The following is an 18,954-nucleotide window of genomic DNA, read 5'->3' as shown; positions in this document are numbered from 1 at the left end:
TATTGAACTCAGGGGTTACTCCTGGTTCTGTGCTCACAAATCGTTCCTGGCAGGCTAGGGTACCATATGGAATGCTGGGAATTGAACTGGGTTCATCCCCATGACTGCCATTCATCCTGGGACTGCCGTGTGCAAGGCAAAATGCCTTACCACTGTGCTATTGCTTCGGCCCCACTACAATTTTTTTGTTTACCTTTTTTCTGAATTCAGAAAGAACAACTTGAAAAGTTATTGACCTACTAAGGACATTGTTAAGAACTTTTATAGTTCTTTCTGGCTTTTTCCAAGGCAGCTATTTTATTTTTGTTGTTTTGGGGTCACATCCAGCAGTGCTTAGGTCTTACTCCTTCCTGGCTCTGCACTCAGGAATTATTCCTGATGGACTTGTAGAGCCATATGGGATGCCTGAGACCAAATCTGTGTTGGCTGCTTGCAAGGCAATTTCCCTACCTACTGTACTATCTCTCTGGTCCAGGCATGGTTTTGTTTCGTTTTGATTTTTTTTTTTTTTTTTGGCCATACCTAGTAGTGCTCAGGGCTTATTCCTGGCTCCATGCTCAGGAGGTGAACACAGGAGTGCTCAGGAGTAGTCTGAGCTCACCTGGCAGTGCTCAGAGGACCATTTGGATGCTAGGGAATAAATCTTGGTTAGCTGTGTTCAAAGCAAAAACCCTATCCACTGTATTATAGCTTTAGCTTTCCAAATCAACTTTTGAAAAACAAGTTTGCACTGGATCTTAGTAGATGATGTACAAAACTTTTCTGTTTGTTTTTGTTAGAAGGCCTAAACCCAGCAGTGCTTAGAGGTACTCAGAGCTCATGCATCAGGGTCATTCCCAGATGTATTTGGGAAATTATACAGTGCCAGGTCTCAAAACCAAGACCCTAGAGACAAAACTCCAACCTATTGAGCTATCTCCCCATCCCAATGTACAAAGCTCTTTAATCCAAGAGACTCTAAAGTAAATATATATGATATATAGCTGGCCTGTGATTGATTAGCTAGCCTTGAACATTTTTGCTTTTTTATTTTATTTTATTTTATTTATTTTTTATGGTTTTTAGGACATATCTGGTGGTGCTCAGGGGTCACTCCTGGCTCTGCACTCAGAAATTGCTCCCTGCAGGCTCAGGGAACCATATGGGATGATGAGGATCAAACCTGGGTCTGTCCCAGGTCAGCAGCATACAAGGCAAATGCCCTACCACTTTGCTATTGCTCTGGCCCCCATTTTTGCTTTTTATAGAACAATATGCATCTTATCCTTGTTGTAGTATTTTTTTACTCTTCATTTGAAAAAATATCTGTATTTACTCATCAGCAAGACTTCTGATCTGAGCTCAGTAATTTTCCTATATATTTACTCTTTAATATGAGAAATAGTTTCCATGTCCACCATAGAGGTAGTTGATTTGGTGCTAATGTAATCTTATTATTTATCATCTCTTTCCATTTCCCTGTAGAGTAAAGAAAAGGTTGAAAAACTGAAGCTGCAAGCTGAATCCTTTTGCCAACGTTTGGGAAAATACAGGATGCCATTTGCTTGGGCTCCCATAAACTTAGCAAGCTTCTTCAATGTTTCCTCCCTGGAGAGGGAGATGACAGATGTGGATTCCATGTTTGGTAAGATTTTCAACTGCAGTGGGAAAGAAAGAGTTCTCATATTCTTTAGCTCTGAAGTCATGTGCTTCTTGTAGGGGTTTGAGAGGACAATAAGGTGTGGGGAGTGGGAAGGAAAATGTAGACTAATTGAATGGAATTTTACATAACCAAATAACAAATGCTTGATTGGTGGTATCCAAAGCAATTTTTATAAAAACTTAATGAATGAAATTTACAGTAAAATTTGGGGGTGGAATTTTCTGAATAATTTAATACTTAAAATATTTTTAATTTGTGTGCTCGCTTTGGCTATACAGATACTAAAATTTGAATTATAGAGAGATTAACTTGGGCCCTGCATAAGGATGACACACAAATTCAGGAACCATTTTATTTATTTATTTTGTTTTGGGGCCACACTGAGCAATGCTTAGGGATCACTCTTGGGAGGGCTTGGGGAAACATGGGTGCTGTACAAAAAAAGTGCCCTATTGGCTGTAGAGTCATGCCAGCCTCATAGTCCTTGTTTTTAACAAATATCCAAAAGCAACAGAAACTGAGAACTGGTCTTCTCAGAATGACACTTACCATTAGAGGAGGATACAGGGTAAACACTGGGACAATGAATGGTAGAGGGCAATAGACATTTAAGTATAGGTATAGTGCAGGAATATTATATGTATGAAATCTTTTTTATGACAGTTTTGTAAGCCACATTGTCTAAAATAAAATTTAAAGTTAAAAAGTAAATAATTAATTTAGCAATAAAAATAATTTTCAGATCCGGAATGATAGCACAGTGGGTAGAGTGCTTGCCTTTTACACAGCTGACCTGGGTTTGATTTTCGGCATCCCATGTACTGTACTTTCTGGCGTATAAGATGACTTTTGAAACAAAAAAAAGTCAACCGAAAATCGGGGGGTCGTCTTACACCGAGTATATCCCAAAAAATGTTTCAATATGTCTCTAAACGAGAATTGTCTGAATATTGCCACAAAATGAATTTTCCAACTCGATCCTGCACCAATCACTGCAAGGCTGCTCGGACTACCTCTCTAACTCAGCCAATCCAAGCAGGCTTTTGATGCATGCAAATTAGACAATGTTCTGGACCCAAATCTACACTGTCAAAAGCCTGCTAAGATCGGCCAGAGTCAGAGAGGAAGTCTATTACAGTATAACCTTTGAACCTTTGCTTGCTGTGATTGGCTCATTGTGGTACATACAGTTGCAGCACAGGAACGTTCTGTCTGATACAGCAAATATAGGCCTAAACCTATATTTTAACTGCAAAATTAGGGGGTCGTCTGTTGTGTATGTAAATATTTTTGGGATTATTATGATACTGACCCTACCCTGATCGGTGATTGTACCCTACCCTAGGGTGTGATCTGGCATTCTGTCCCCACCCTAGGGTGGTACCTGATTCTGCTTCCACCATTGGGTGGTATCTGATCCCACCATTGGGTGGTACCTGATTCTGGGGGATAAAAACAAGGGTCTGTGGAAGGCGAGGTGTTGTTGGCTGGAACTGAGGCTGAGTCTTTGGACTTCAGTCTTGTCCACCGAATAAAGCTATTATTTCCACAAGCCTGACTGTCTGCGAGCTGTTTACCCGCCTTTTCACCTCAGAACTGTCAGCTAGACAGGGTGGCAGATGCGTGCTCCGAGCTGAAGAGGAAAGACCTCATCCTCCATCCCTCCATCAGTCAACCTCTTCAGGGGCTGACTTGCAACAGTCGTCTTATACGCCCAGTTGTCTTATACGCCAGAAAATACGGTAGTCCCCCAAGCCCGCCAGGAATGATTCCTGAGTTCAAGCCAGAAATAACCCCTGAACACCATCAGGTGTGGCCCAAAATCCAAAAAAAAAAAAAAAAAAATTAAGACAGCTGAACAGATAATTCAGGGGATAGAGCACTTACTAGTTTTGATACAACCAACCCCAGTTTGATCTCTAAGCACAGAGCCAGAATAAGCCTTGAACACAACCAGGAGTGATCCACAGTCTCTTTTTGACTCCTACCCACAACATAAAAATGTTTTAAATAGTGAGGAAGTGTAATAGTTATCTGGGGGGTATCAAGCCATATTTAGCGAAGGAAATATTCAGGCTTTTCTTTGAAAAATTGCCAGCCTCTTAGAGTTTATTTTGCCAAGTGCAATGAAAGAGTCATTACCCAAAAAATACATACTTTTCTGGTTTATTTAGCATTTTTCTCTTGCATTTCACTGCAGATCATTTCCTGAACACTTTGAGTCTGGAGCTAAACAAGAGGGCTTGTATTTCCAAAGTGGCCCACTATCCTGTGGTAGTTTCTGTTATCCTATCTTGGTATTCAGCAAATATTTAAGTCCCCCTTCACATCTCTCATACATTTCTTTGCTTTGCCACTTCTGAAATGTTGCCTTTACCAGGGTTGAAGACAAAAGGATTTTTTTGTTACTGCTGTTATTCTGGAATTATTGTGGCATAAATTTCAAGGGTTTTATTCCCCTTAATTTGTAAATAACAAAAAGTCACTTTAGTACATCCTAGCCTTCACAACATAATTTTATTTACATGCCAACTTTTGTGTTGACATAGGTAGCCTCACTGAAAGCATTATACTTAGAACTTCAGAGACAGGGCCCGGAGAGATAGCACAGCGGCGTTTGCCTTGCAAGCAGCTGATCCAGGACCAAAGGTGGTTGGTTCAAATCCCGGTGTCCCATATGGTCCCCCGTGCCCGCCAGGAGCTATTTCTGAGCAGACAGCCAGGAGCAACCCCTGAGCACTGCCGGGTGTGGCCCAAAAACCAAAGAAAAAGAACTTCCGAGATGGCAGAAATGAGTTAATTTAGGGTTAAAATTTATTGAAGGGGGCCGGGAAGGTGGCGCTAGAGGTAAGGTGTCTGCCTTACAAGCGCTAGCCAAGGAACGGACCGAGGTTCGATCCCCCGGCGTCCCATATGGTCCCCCCAAGCCAGGGGCGATTTCTGAGCACATAGCCAGGAGTAACCCCTGAGCGTCAAACGGGTGTGGCCCAAAAACCAAAAAAAAAAAAAAGAAAAAAAGAAAAAAGAAAATTTATTGAAGCTTCAGTGGTCTCCAAGTCAAAGATAAATGAACTCAAGGCAGATGCAGATTCTTTAGAGACAACCAGAAGATGAAATATTTTATAAAGAGATAGTAAGGTAATTTTAGATGGGCATTTATAGGCAGAAGTTTCAATTCAGCATCAGAGCAAAGTTCAAGGCTAAAAAAAAAACGTAAAAGACAAGAGATAGGCAGTTTTTTGAGTTCTAAGCAATTTATCTCTCAAAACAGAACCCCTGAGCCTCACAGTATAAAAGTAAAAAGATCATCTAGAGAGATACTAACTACAGGGATTAAGGCTCTTGCCTTATATGTAGCCAATCCCTGTTCAATCCCTAACACCATATAGGAACCCCTAAGCACTGACAAGTGAGTCCTGAATACTGAGCTGGGAGGGGGGGGAGAGAGAGAGAGAGAGAGAGAGAGACAGAGACAGAGACAGAGACAGAGAAAGAGAGAGAGACAGAGACAGAGAGAGAGACAGAGACAGAGAGAAGGAGAGAGAGGGAGAGAGACAGAGAAAAACAGATTGAGAGAAGGGAGGGGAGGGAAGAATAGGGAAGGGGAGGGAGGATAAGGGAAGGGAGGGGGAGGAGAGAGCGATTCAGAATATACCCAGGGTGACTCTAACATGCCGGGACATGATCCCAAATGCCTTAAGGGGCATTTGAGTACATGCCTTTCATAGTGGAATGCAAATGTAAAAATAAAATAAAAACAAACACTGTTGACTAAATAAAGCTTATCTGCAGACCCAGTTCTGGTAGTAGCTCTGGGTTCCTGTTGGGTAGTGTCTGGCTATTCTGGTCTTCAGTGGGGAGGGACTGGAGCTGTTCTTAGCCTCCTCATTCTGATGAAAGAAGGGTTAGTGGCTTCCTCAGGAAAATAATGAAGAAGGGATCAGCACCAGAAATAGCACAGCTGGCAAGACACTCTCTTTTCATGTGGTATAATCTAGTTTTGATCTCCAGCACTGAAGATGGTGCCCTGAGTTCTTCCTACTAGTGTAGGAGTAATCTCTGAGCCAGGAGTAAGTCCTGGGTACTGCCAGGTGTGGCCTCAAATAAATAAAAAGGTGGGAATCAATGGGAAATTTTCAGTCAGGCAAAGTCATGTTCATTGTTCTTTCCCAATGGTTGTAAACATTTCTTACAGATGGTAAAGTTGATAATTATGGTATTGTCAAATAAAGAGACCTCTGTAGAATGACAGTTGCTTTCCTTAAAGGGAGAAACTCTGTGGGTGATCGGAAGACTGTGTCCCAGTCTCGAAGGCTTTCAGAAAGAGCGCTCTCCTTGGATGAAAATGGAGTTGGATCCAACTACAAGACCACCACAATGACCATTAACAGCTTTTTTAAGCAGGTATGCCCATACTTCCATGTTTCTGGACAGGTTCCCATCCTGACAAGGCTGGGGAGCCCAAGATAGATAGTGAATAAGGAAGCAAGTTCCTTCATTTCACCTAAAGCTTAGTTTCATTAGCTATAAAAATAAGTGGTGATGATGTTGGCTCCATAAGGCGGTTGGGAGATTTGGATGGCCTGAGGCCTGTGAAGCACCTTTCCAAGTAAAAGCAGTCAGAGTTTTAGGAACTAATGGGTCCATTCAAGCAATCGCAGGTCATTGGATAGCTGCTAGAGCACTTGTCTTGCATGTAGCTAACCCAGATTCAATTCCCAGCACCATATATGGTTCCTTTAGTCCTGCCAAAAATTGTCCCTGAGCACAGAGCCAAGAGTATGTCTTGTGTGCCATTGAGTATGGCCTAAAACAATAATTCACTTATTAGTCACTGAAAACATTGTGTCTGAAATGGCCTTGCCTTTCTTGTTCTCAGGGCATCATGGCGTGTCTGTTTTCACTACATAATTTTCTTTCAGGCTTTCTAGGACTGCCCTCCTGCTCAGAGAGGATGACCCATTGCACATAATACACTGTGTTACTCAATGTTAAGACTATTGAAAAAGCAAAAAATTTTCTAGAAGAAAAAAAAATCAGATGCAGAAAGTAGGATGTAAATTGTCAGGAGCCAGGGGAAGTAGAGAAATAGAAGGCTGTTGATTTAAGCATAGAGAGAATGCTAGACAGTTGTCATGAGTGGCAAAAAAGGAGCATTTGAGAAGTGGAGGGAGTGAAATGTCAGAGATGCATCTCTCTCGACTTTGGCAAACATGTTAAAATAACACGAGCTAAAGAAGCTTCCAGAAAGCTCCACTTCTTTCCTCCATGTCAGTGGTTTATCTGACTCTGACTCTGATTCACACTATACTAATTCTGATTTTTCTCCTGCAGGAGGGAGACCGCCTCAGTGACGAAGACTTGTTCAAGTTTTTAGCTGACTACAAAAGGTCATCGTCCTTACAGAGAAGGGTCAAGTCTATCCCAGGTATGTGTGGCTTGTCATAACTCTCTCTAACTTTGCCAAAGCCATTTCTGATTAGGCTGATTTTTTAAAAATAATTTTTATTGTGAATTACAATGTGAATTGTAGTAAAGTAGTCCTTAGGAAGGCCTTGGATGGTGGAGATGGAGGCTTTTGTCCTTAGGCCCCAGCCACATGGCTCCATCCCCCATTAACTGGTAGGTCTGGGTCCAGGAAAGCGACAAGTATTGAACTCACTCACAGGCAGGTTTCCAGAGAGATAACATCTTTATTTAGCCCTGGCCAACAGATGTGGCTGCTAACCATTTACGCATGCTATCCTTAGCTTACCCTGTATCTTACTTCTTTCATCCATGTCACCTCCAACCTTCATCCTGGCAAAAGACCAAAAAGCCCTTATCCCTTGGCCCAAAGGCCTTATCTAACCTTCCCAAGACCACTCCCAGGAATGGGAGGGGTCTTGCAGGTAAGGATACAGGTAATATCTGCTTCCCAAGAGCCCTCCCAGGAATGAGCAGGTCTCAGGTAGATACACCTAAATCCAGGGTGGAGTCATATGAATTACAAATTTTTCACAGTAATATTTAAGGAAGATAGTGACATTGAATTAGGGGTATTCCTATCACCAGTGTTGTCCTCCCTCCACCCCTGTTCCCAGCATCCCTCTCCTTGTTCCCCCCAAAAATCAAACCCAGCAACTACAAAAAAAAGCACCACAGCAACAAGTACAACAACCAAACAATAACCATGAGGAAAAAAAAATAAAAAAGGAAGGAGAGCTGGTGTGGCAAGGTTTTGTGCTTCTTTTTTTTTTTTCTCTTTTTTTTTTTCTTCTCTCTTTTTTTTTTCTCTTTTTTTCCCTTGTGATTAGGCTGATTTTGGGATGGTTTAATTTCTAGAATCATGTTTTCCAAGGGATATAGAGGACTTCGTATATAGTGTCCATGTTGACATTTTTGGCTAATCTGTTTTAATCTTGTATATCTTTGGGTAGAGCATTGAGTCTATAAATACTGTGCTTTTACAACCTAGTTTCTCTAATAATCAATTGCACAGAGGGGCCTCTTTTCTTTTATCAAATAAACTATCCCATTGAATGCTTAATACTTAAAAATGCAAAAGTGGTACACTCTGATAGGCAGTGATGGCCTTGCCCTATCAGATCCTGAGGATCCATCTGCTTTCCTATGTGCTTTTAATAGCAATCCTGGGAGGAACTGGAAAGATTCTCTAATCCAGCCCAGGTAGGAGGACATGGCTGGCATGTTCAAGGCCCTGGCACCATTAAACCATCCAGGTACCTCAATGTGTAATCCTGACAGTCCCTAAGCACTGTCATGGTGACCCTGAAGTGGAAAACCCCTCTCCAACCACCAAAATGAACCAGCATCCCCCTTCAGTTTATTTCTACCCATTTTATAATGTCTTCCACTTTAGTTCTTACAAATTAAACCTCAAAAGTTACCATGACAATATTGTCCCCCTCAAACTGTAGGAAATCATCCCAGAATCTCAAAAATCACTTTCTTACTTTCAGAGAAGAAATTTGGTGCCACCCTCACTTCCTTAAACATGACAATATGTGCTGAAACAATCCTATTTCCCCTCTAGGCTTTCTCAGACTGGAGATTTCTCCAGCTCCAGACATGATCAGTTGCTGTTTGACTCCTGAAATGCTGCCTGTGAGACCTTTTCCTGAAAACCGGACACGGCCCCACAAAGAAATTTTGGAATTTCCAATTCGGGAGGTGTATGTTCCTCATACTGTATATAGGTAGGAAACAAAGCTTTGTGTTTTTTTTGTTGTTGTTGTTTTGTTTTGTTTTTATTTTTTTTGAGGAGAAATTGGGTCACACCCAGCAGCACTTGGGTTATTCCTGGCTCTGTGCTTAGAAATCGCTCCTGGCAGGCCTGGGGGCCCCTATAGAATGAACCCAGTTCATCCCGGGTCGGCTGCATGCTATGCTATCACTCTGGTGATTTTTTTTTTCTGCTTTTTGGGCTACACCTTGTGATGCTCAGGGGTTACTCTTGGCTATGTGCTCAGAAATCGTTCCTGGCTTGGGGGACCATATGGGACACTGGGGGATCGAACCGTGGTCCATCCTAGGTTAGCATGTGAAAGGCAAATGCCACCGCTTTTTTTTATGAATTTATTCAGATCAAGATAAACTCTTTCCAATAGAATTTATAGCAGTGGTGGAATTATTCAATATGCATGCTACCCAGTAAATAGCTTCTGGCTGACTATTCATCTCTTGAATTATATCTAGTACAAGACTTAACAGAAATTTCATTCTATTTAATTTTTGAGAACTAACTTACAATATTATATAGTCTATGAGGCTAGGCTCACATCCCAAATATAAGTTAGCATCTGACCAAAATACCAATAACCTTTCACCATGTTCCAATCAACAGCTTTCACATTTTCATCTATTCCTTTTTCCTCCTCTTCTGGGAACTTCAGTTAAATCATCAGAACCCAAGGTCTGTTTTTATGTGGTGTTATCTGTTGTTTTGCTTTGTATCCCACATATGAGTGAAATCACCTCATAATTGTCTTTCTTTTTCTGATTTAAAATCTATTCTATATCCCTCTCTATTGTCACAAATTGCAAGATCTAATCCTTTTAAAAATAGCTGAACAGTTTCTATTGTGTGAATACTTTGAATTTGCATGAATATTTTGATATTTATTTTTTATTTATAACAAATTTATCTTATTTATTTTTATTTTATTATTTATTTATTTATTTTTGCTTTTATACTCCCTTGCCATTGCTGTTGAATTCCAAAAGGTAAAGCTGAAGGCAATGTTGTGTCATGTACTGCCTGTGTTTTGCTTCTCTTATTTTATATTTTATGGGATAACAGCAAGTCTTTAATTGATTTTATGTTCTTTTCTGTGAATGATATGAGATAATATGATCTAGTTTAATTCTTTTGCATGTTCAACACAATTTGTTGAACAGTTCTTTTCTCTATTGCTTTCTCTTGGCATCTTTGTTGTAAGTCAGCTAGCCATATCCATGAGGATGGATTTCACAGTTCTCAATTCTATTCTATGAATCTTTGTGTCCATTGATTCTAATACCTTACTCTTTTTCATTTGTTAATTTTTTGCAACACTGGGAATCAAACCTAGGGCCTTATACATGCAAAGCAAGTGCTCTCTCACTGAGCTGATCCATAACCATGTTGTTGTATTATTGTTTGTTGTCTTTGTGGTAGCCTTTAAAATCAGGGAACATGATTGCCCCTAGTCAACTATCATTTTCTCAGAATAGCTTTGAGTATTCAGGTTATTTCATGATTTCCTACAAATCTCATGATATTTATTCTGTTTCTTGAAGTAATGTCACGGGAACTTCTTATTAAGTGTGTGTGTGTACATATATATATGTATATATATATATTGCTTTGGATAAAATGATCATAAATACTAATTCATTTAATTTTAAATACTAGTAATTAAATGTGATTGGCAGCACCTTATGGATTGTATGAAGCGAGATAGGAAGGGCCTACAAGATTAGCTGCCTCAGTTTCTTAGAAACCCACAGCAAGGGAGCTCAGGTATTAAACTATTTTTTCCAAAGGCATTATTGATTATATGCTATTTTCTTTTTGGTGAAGCAAGGTAGTTTTATTCAGTGACATTTACTTAGAAAAATGTCAGAGAGAAAGAGGGGAAATGTGTTCAAAAGAGAATATGGACAACAAAGAATCAGAGACAAGTAAGTAAAAATACATGTTCAAGAGACAGCACAGGCTTGAAGAGCAAGCTGTTGCTCATATTTTGCAAAGATCATTTTTTCTGCAGAGAATAATGTTTTGAGAATAAGCACTATTTTATTCAACATATATTTTTCTATAGATCTACTCTATGTATATATTTACATAATAAAATCATATTGATTATATCATCAGAGAGAGTGTTCAAGTGTTAAAGCACTTGCTTAGCATCTTCAGGGCCTGCCATCATCTGACTCCCACTGGAAGCACCACTATGTGTGGCTCCTACTTAGAAAAAAAAAAAATCGGGCCCGGAGAGATAGGACAGCGGTGTTTGCCTTGCAAGCAGCTGGTCCAGGACCTAAGGTGGTTGGTTCGAATCCCGGTGTCCCATATGGTCCCCCGTGCCTGCCAGGGGCTATTTCTGAGCAGACAGCCAGGAGAAACCCCTGAGCACCGGCGGGTGTGGCCCAAAAACCATACACACAAAAAAAAATTATACTGGGCTCGGAAAATAACTCACAGGTATACTGTGCTTTACATGTGGGTGACCCAGGTTCTATCCCAGCACTGCATGTACCCAGGCACTACCAAGAACAGCTACTGAGCACTGAACCAGTAATAACCTGAGTACCATTAGGTGTGGCCCAAATATTGTAATTATGAAGTAGAAGTTTCCTTAATCCTCAACCTGTTGTCAAAAACATCTATACTGGAACTGGAGCAATAGTACCATGGGTACTATTTGCCTTGTATGCAGCCAACCTGGATTCAATTCCAGCATCCATATGATCCCCTGGCCACTGCCAGGAGTAATTCCTGAGTGTAGAGCCAGGAGGAACCCCTGAGCACTGCAGAGTGTGTGCACTGTAGTGTGTACCCCACCTCCCAAGCCACCCACATAAAAGACATCTATATTGTCTCCCAGATATCATTATTGTGAGGTTTTCTTCTGTTTTCCCTGGTTGTGTGTATATACATATACATATGTGTATAAATGTGTCTGTGAACACTAAAATGCACTATTTTACAAATATTTGTTTATAAATAAAAATTATATAAATGGTTTTACATTAAAAATATCAATATTATATAAATGACTTCACACCCAATGTTACCTTTTAACCCAGAATATGAGTCTTTCTTTTTTTTAGTCAGATTTCCACAATCTTGTCACCAGAAATTTCTCAGCAATTTTGCTTTAGATATATTAATTTTTAGAGCATCATCTTTCTTTTGTTGTATAGTATTCCTTTGTGTAAATGGGTCCTATTATTTTTGTATACATTTTCTATTCTTCTGCTGATAGTCGATTTGTGCTTTTTCTACTTTGGGTCTCGCAAATGCTTTCAGTGGAAATTTTTGTCTTTGTGCACATGCCTGAAAGATTTCCATGGAAAGGAGACTTGCTTGGACAGAATTGAGGTATATTTTCAATTTTACTCACCCTCATTTTTTTTCCTATCAAAACTAGCAATTTGCAATTCTTCCTGTAAACTAAAAGAGTTCTGATTCTCCCAAACCTCATTCATGATTTTTAATATGATGTATCCTACGTGGAATTGAAATACTAAGAATTTGTGAAAACACTAACTCAAACACTCACACTCCCACATCTCCAGATGCCCCAAATTGATGCCCAGCCAGCATATGTGAGTGGTTGATTTATTGAGGGAAAAAAAAGTATGGTTAGAAATACAACCAGCCATCCACAGTTAGGAAGGGTCTCTATACAAAACTGGTGCAGTTACATGTACTCCCATTCCCCATTTGATCCTTTTTGAAGCAACTCTTGACTTTCCAATTTGATTCCTTAAATCGCAATCTAGCTTCCTTCCATCCTTGATAAGAGAAGCATTCCTAGGTTGCAGGAGTTTCAGTTCTCCATTCCCTAGAGAGAGATGAAGGCCTGATAATATTCACATGTGGATGCTATATTTGTATCTGTTTAAAAGCTCTATCCTATAATCAAGGAGAAAATTGCTTGTAGCAACTTATACCAAATGAATTCTATTTGACTTTACCTCAGCATCTAATCCCCCATGGGAGGAACTTAAAACTCTTGACTTCTTGCTGCAAACATTATCCCTAATTACGCCACAGTGGGACTCAGAAGGCATTAGTGCATGGAATGATTTAAAAATGTAGGAGTGCTAAGGAGGACAAGTTTGAACAAATTAATCTAGACCCAACTTTGCATCATGAGAAACAAACCCACAGGTGCAAAGTGAACTTGTATTAGCTGTACAGTGCACTCTAGTAGACAGACCAAGGATTCCATTAAAAATCAGGCCTTAACTCAGGAAAATGATGGAAGAAAACTGCTCTCTCCAGTTTGGTTATAGGGTCCCGGCTCCCATATTGTATAATTTTCTTAAGGAAAGAATTAGTGAAAGTTTAAATAATAACTTTTCTATACCCTCACCCCACAAATCAAGGTTTCTATTTTAAAGCAAGATTTCTAAAAATATTGAATAATGAGTTAATTATACCATGTAAATTCAAAATAGATATGGCCTAAAGTCTTCTTTCTCTCTAGAGTGTTCTTTCAGAAAGGAACAGAAGTCCCTGTTTCTTTTAGAACACTTTTGTTTCCACCACCATCCCTCACACAAAAACAAACAGAAACAGAAGGGGGGAAAAGAAGATAAAGAGGCCAGAGAGATAGTAAAGGGGTAAAGGTACTTGCCTTGCATGCAACTATCTTGGTTCCCTACCCTAGCATCACATATGGTCCCCCAAGTACCACCTGGTTTGATCCCTGAACACAGAGACAGGTGTAAGTTCTGAGCACAGCTGGGTGTGGCTCACCCTTCTTTTCCCATCCCCTCAGTAGAAGAAAAGGTTTGCTTTTCATTTTTGACTTCTGGACAGGATTCTAAGGATTTTTCGGTTATAACTTTTTTGCTCACATTGCTATATGCGTGTTTCTATCCTGATCACAGATGTATTCTTTTAAGGACATTAAATAAATGAAAATTAAGATAGTCAAAGCAAGTAAATTCAGAGATAATGTTTTGTGTTCTAGAGGACTCAGTTCTGAATTTGAAATATGGCTTGACTGAAGAAAAATCTCATCTTCCTAGTATCTGGAGAGAATATATCTATTGTACCAAGCAAAGAATATCTTCAGTTACAAAGCCAGCACCAAATTTGTATAGTTTTATCAGTCTGAAGAACTCCCTTGAGCGGAGGAGTTAACTTTGTGGCCCTAATGCAGTTGTTGACTGGCCTACATGTGGATGAGAGCCTGATTTACTCCTGCAACCCTCTAAGATGGGTGAGGTTTCCACTTCATATCTATGAGGAGAGCCTGAATTGGTTCCTTTTACTTCTCTTCTTATTTATGTGGTGCCAATGAAGAAGTGCAGTACCTTCACCATTCAAACCAACCACACTACAACAGAACCACATGCCTGGGCCCCATTTTTGGCCTCTTAAAAGAATATATTTATGGAACCTAAAATCCAACAGTTTGGGATATACTAAAACTTCACTGTCTGCTTTCCAGTCTCCACTTTTATCTCTCTGCTGTGATTAGAATCATGTTCTTCACCCTTTCTACAGAGTAGCACCCATCCACTGATCTGGTGGATGAAAACAAGACCAATGAATTAAGGTCACCATGTTATGCACCACAGGCACTTTCCACATTGTATTTTATGAGGATGTGCCCCTGGTGCCTCTATCTGTTCAAGGTGGAAATATGGATAACTCATAAGAGTTAGAGTATATATAGAGGGTGTATATATATATATATATATATATATATATATATATATATATATATATATATTACTCATAAAGTATAGGACTCTGGGATTATCTCCCCAAGCCCATGAGATGGCATACTCATGACATAAGAGATAGTTGGTTAGGCATTTGCCTTGCATGTGGCCAACTCCAGTTCAAGCCTGAGTACCACATATGGTCCCCTGAGCAGGAGTAATTTTCAGCAAAGAGCCAGTGGCTAATCCTTAAGTACATCTAGGTATGAACTCAAACCAACCTGAACATCTAGAGCTAGAAATTCTAGTTTCAGGAACCACCTGTACCTCCCAAGCCAGGAAGTTGGTCTTCTGCAGAGCAGGGGAAGCCTTAGTAGGTTGGGTACAGGAAGTTGGAATAGGGGTCTCAGAAGGCCAGTCCCAAGCCGAAGGATGGTCATTCCACAACTGGAATCAGGAGTTTGGTGTGTCTTTTTCCAAACCAGGTGATGAAGATAGTCCTGGTAGCCCAGAAACATGTTTAAACCAGCTCCTGGATGACTTTCTATATGTTGTGGCTTAGCGATCACACAGCAACACCCACCACATTCTGGTGGGGGCAGAACAAAGGCAGCACATGCTCGGACCTGGGCTCAGAGTTTCCCAGCCATGTTCTCCTGTGACTTCCTGGGTGTGTATGGAGATCACAGACACTGAGTCCATAATAAGCTTGTTAAGCTCCTTTTCACCCCTTTAACTGGTGATTATATTAGTGCAAGCCCCATAAAGTGCATTTCCATCTCTTATCCCAGCCTCTGAGAGCCTCCGAAGTCTTTTGATGTAATTATCAGACTTGCCATGGATGACTGTGCCTGCTGAGAATCCGTTAGAACATGATTCCTTTGATGGATAATTAGCTGTTTTTAGACCTTCTCCTTGTCAACCTCCATTCATTTCTCAGGGCAGAAGTCCGGATTTTGGTCGTTTTATTTTGGAGTTACACCTGGTAGTGCTCAGAGATTACTCTGCTCTGCACATTTAGGAACTACTGCATTTAGGAATTATGGGCTCAGAGCACCATATGGGATGCCGGGGATCGAATCTGGGTTGGACAAAGCCCCTACACACACTACTATCTCTATGGCCTCAGAAGTTTGGTTTTGAGGGCTGCCTGATTACCTGGGTTGGCAGGGAAGAGCCATATTCAGACTATATGTAGAGAAGCCAACAGACTTGCTTCCGCTAGGGAGAAAATGAATGTCCTGACCTAGAGTTCAGGACAGAATGAATAGGATCTCCAAGGTAAGGCATAAGTGAGGAATGTTTATGAATGGAGGCTTTAAGGAGGAATAGGAGGAGGGACTGGATCTATCTAGTGCAAGTCAGCTGGCTCTACCCAGAGAGAAAGGGGAAAGGAGCCTGGAAGACCATCATGGATTTTTATGCAAACCTGCTCCCTGTGTGGAAACTAACCTACCTCCTATCCAGGGTGGTCTGACACTCTCCTTTAAGAATCAGAATTTGGGGGCTGAAGCAATAGCACAGCAGTAGGCATTCACCTTACACGTGGGTGACCTGGGAAAGACCCAGGTTCAATCCCCAACTTGCCATATGGTACCCCGAGCCTGCCAGGGTCAATTTCTAAGTGCAGAGCCAGTAGTAACCCCTGAGCACCACCAGGTGTGGCTCCAAAACAAACAATCAAATCAAGATTTGAGGGCTGAGCACTAGTACAGTGGGTAGGGCTTTTGCTTTCTATACTTCCAACGTGAGTTTGATCCCCAGCACCCTATAAGAGTGATCTTTGTGGGTCGGAGAGATAGCATGGTGGTAAGGTGTTTGCCTTGCATGCAGAAGGTCGGTGGTTCAAATCACGGCATCCCATATGGTCCCCCAAGCCTGCCAGGAGCGATTTCTGAGCATAGAGCCAGAAGTAACCCCTGAGCGCAGCCAGATGTGACCCCCCCAAAAAAAAAGAGTGATTCTTGAGTATAGAGATCTAGGAGTAAACCTTGAGCACTGCCAGATGAGGCTTCCTCCACCCCCAAAAAATTTGTTTCCCCAGAGAGATGGTTCAAAGGGCTAGAATGAATGCTTTGCAAGCCAGAGACCTGACTCAGTACCCAGTACTGATTGTCACGCCCCCTCAAGCATAACCAAGGAGTAAACCCTGAACAAAGAGCCTAGACAAATCCCTGACTGAGAGTGACCCCAAAATTAAGGGAGCAGAGAGATAGCACAGTGGTAGGGTGTTTGCCTTGCATGCAACTGATCCAAGACCAACGATGGTTCGAAATCTGGCATCCCATATGGTTTCCTGAGCCTGCCAAGAGCGACTTCTGAGCTCAGAGCCAGGAGTAGCTCCTCAGCACCGCTGGGTGTGACCCAAAAACAAATAAAAAAATTTTTTTTAAAGAATTAACATTTCTAAACTGGGGGTGTGGCTTACCTGTAAAGTGTATATAACTGGCATGCATGAGATCTGGCTTAGATCCCTGGTACCACCAAGATAAAAAAGTAAAACAACCCTGGCTTTCCTGGCTAGGGAAAGAGTTACAGTAGTGGAACACATGCCTGACATGTGCAAGGCCCTAAGTTTTATTCCTGGAACGATCTGCTCTTTAATACTTAAATGGTGTGATGTGATCTTGATGATTCCAAGTACCACTAGGTCCAAGTCCTGAACTCTCAGACTTGAAATATTGAGCTGAGTATCACTGGAAATGGCCTCTAGGTACACCTCATGGCTATGTGATATCTCTAAAAAAAAAAAAAATTCCTAGGAGTGGTATAGCTGGATCGTATGGGAGCTCGATTTCCAGTTTTTGGAGGAATCTCCATATCGCTTTCCATAAAGGTTGAACTAGACGGCATTCCCACCAGCAGTGGATAAGAGTTCCTTTCTCCCCACATCCCCGCCAACACTGTTTATTCTCATTCTTTGTGATGTGTGCCATTCTCTGTGGTGTGAGGTGGTATCTCATCGTTGTTTTGATTTGCATCTCCCTGATGATTAGTGATGTGGAGCACTTTTTCATGTGTCTTTTGGCCATCTGTATTTCTTCTTTGTCAAAGTGTCTGTTCATTTCTTCTCCCCATTTTTTGATGGGATTAGATGTTTTTTTCTTGTAAAGTTCTGTCAGTGCCTTGTATATTTTGGAGATTAGCCCCTTATCTGATGGGTATTGGGTGAATAGTTTCTCCCACTCAGTGGGTGGCTCTTGTATCTTGGGCACTATTTCCTTTGAGGTGTAGAAGCTTCTCAGCTTAATATATTCCCATCTGTTAATTTCTGCTTTCACTTGCTTGGAGAGTGCAGTTTCTTCCTTGAAGATGCCTTTAGCCTCAATGTCCTGGAGTGTTTTACCTACGTATTGTTCTATATATCTTATGGTTTTGGGGCTGATATCGAGGTCTTTAATCCATTTGGATTTTACCTTCGTACATGATGTTAGCTGGGGGTCTAAGTTCAATTTTTTGCAAGTGGCTACCCAGTTGTGCCAACACCACTTGTTGAAGAGGCTTTCTTTGTTCCATTTAGGATTTTTTGCTCCTTTATCAAAAATTAGGTGATTGTATGTCTGGGGAACATTCTCTGAGTATTCAAGCTTATTCCACTGATCTGAGGGCCTGTCCTTATTCCAATACCATGCTGTTTTGATAACTATTGCTTTGTAGTAAAGTTTAAAGTTGGGGAAAGTAATTCCTCCCATATTCTTTTTCCCAATGATTGCTTTAGCTATTCGAGGGTATTTATTGTTCCAAATAAATTTCAAAAGTGCCTGGTCCACTTCTTTGAAGAATGTCATGGGTATCTTTAGGGGGATCGCATTAAATCTGTACAGTGCTTTGGGGAGTATTGCCATTTTAATGATGTTAATCCTGCCAATCCATGAGCAGGGTATGTGCTTCCATTTCCGCGTGTCCTCTCTTATTTCTTTTTTTTTTTTTTTTTTTTTTTTTCTCTCTTATTTCTTGGAGCAGAGTTTTATAGTTTTCCTTGTATAGGTCCTTCACATTTTTAGTCAAGTTGATTCCAAGATATTTGAGTTTGTGTGACACTATAGTGAATGGAGTTGTTTTCTTAATGTCCATTTCTTCCTTATTAGTATTGGTGTATAGAAAGGCCATTGATTTTTGTGTGTTAATTTTGTAGCCTGCCACCTTGCTATATGAGTCTATTGTTTCTAGAAGCTTTTATACCCTAGGAACACAAAAATACAATACAAAAACCCCTTCCTTACACCTATATTCATTGCAGCACTATTTACCATAGCAAGACTCTGGAAACAACCAAGATGCCCTTCAACAGACGAATGGCTAAAGAAACTGTGGTACATATACACAATGGAATATTATGCAGCTGTCAGGAGAGATGAAGTCATGAAATTTTCCTATACATGGATGTACACGGAATCTATTATGCTGAGTGAAATAAGTCA

General features: G+C 40.7%; 1 protein-coding gene and 1 non-coding gene across 2 annotated transcripts in view; both read left to right on the top strand.

The window, feature by feature from the left end:
* DOCK8 (dedicator of cytokinesis 8) overlaps positions 1-18,954 on the top strand; it is a 192,716-nt gene that overhangs the window by 61,657 nt on the left and 112,105 nt on the right. The window contains exons 10-13 of the mRNA XM_049772796.1: positions 1,465-1,624; positions 5,910-6,046; positions 6,977-7,070; positions 8,679-8,841. Coding sequence (XP_049628753.1) covers positions 1,465-1,624; positions 5,910-6,046; positions 6,977-7,070; positions 8,679-8,841 — 554 coding nt within the window. The remainder of the gene's footprint in view (positions 1-1,464; positions 1,625-5,909; positions 6,047-6,976; positions 7,071-8,678; positions 8,842-18,954) is intronic.
* On the top strand, positions 1,898-2,003 carry LOC126029747 (U6 spliceosomal RNA). The gene has a single exon (XR_007503047.1). It is a non-coding gene; the product is annotated as a U6 spliceosomal RNA (small nuclear RNA).

This window comes from Suncus etruscus, chromosome 1 (genome assembly GCF_024139225.1).
Source record: "Suncus etruscus isolate mSunEtr1 chromosome 1, mSunEtr1.pri.cur, whole genome shotgun sequence".
Classification (NCBI taxonomy): Eukaryota; Metazoa; Chordata; class Mammalia; order Eulipotyphla; family Soricidae; genus Suncus; species Suncus etruscus.
Note: the sequence above shows the minus strand (reverse complement) of the source record. Positions and strands in the feature narration are given on the sequence as shown.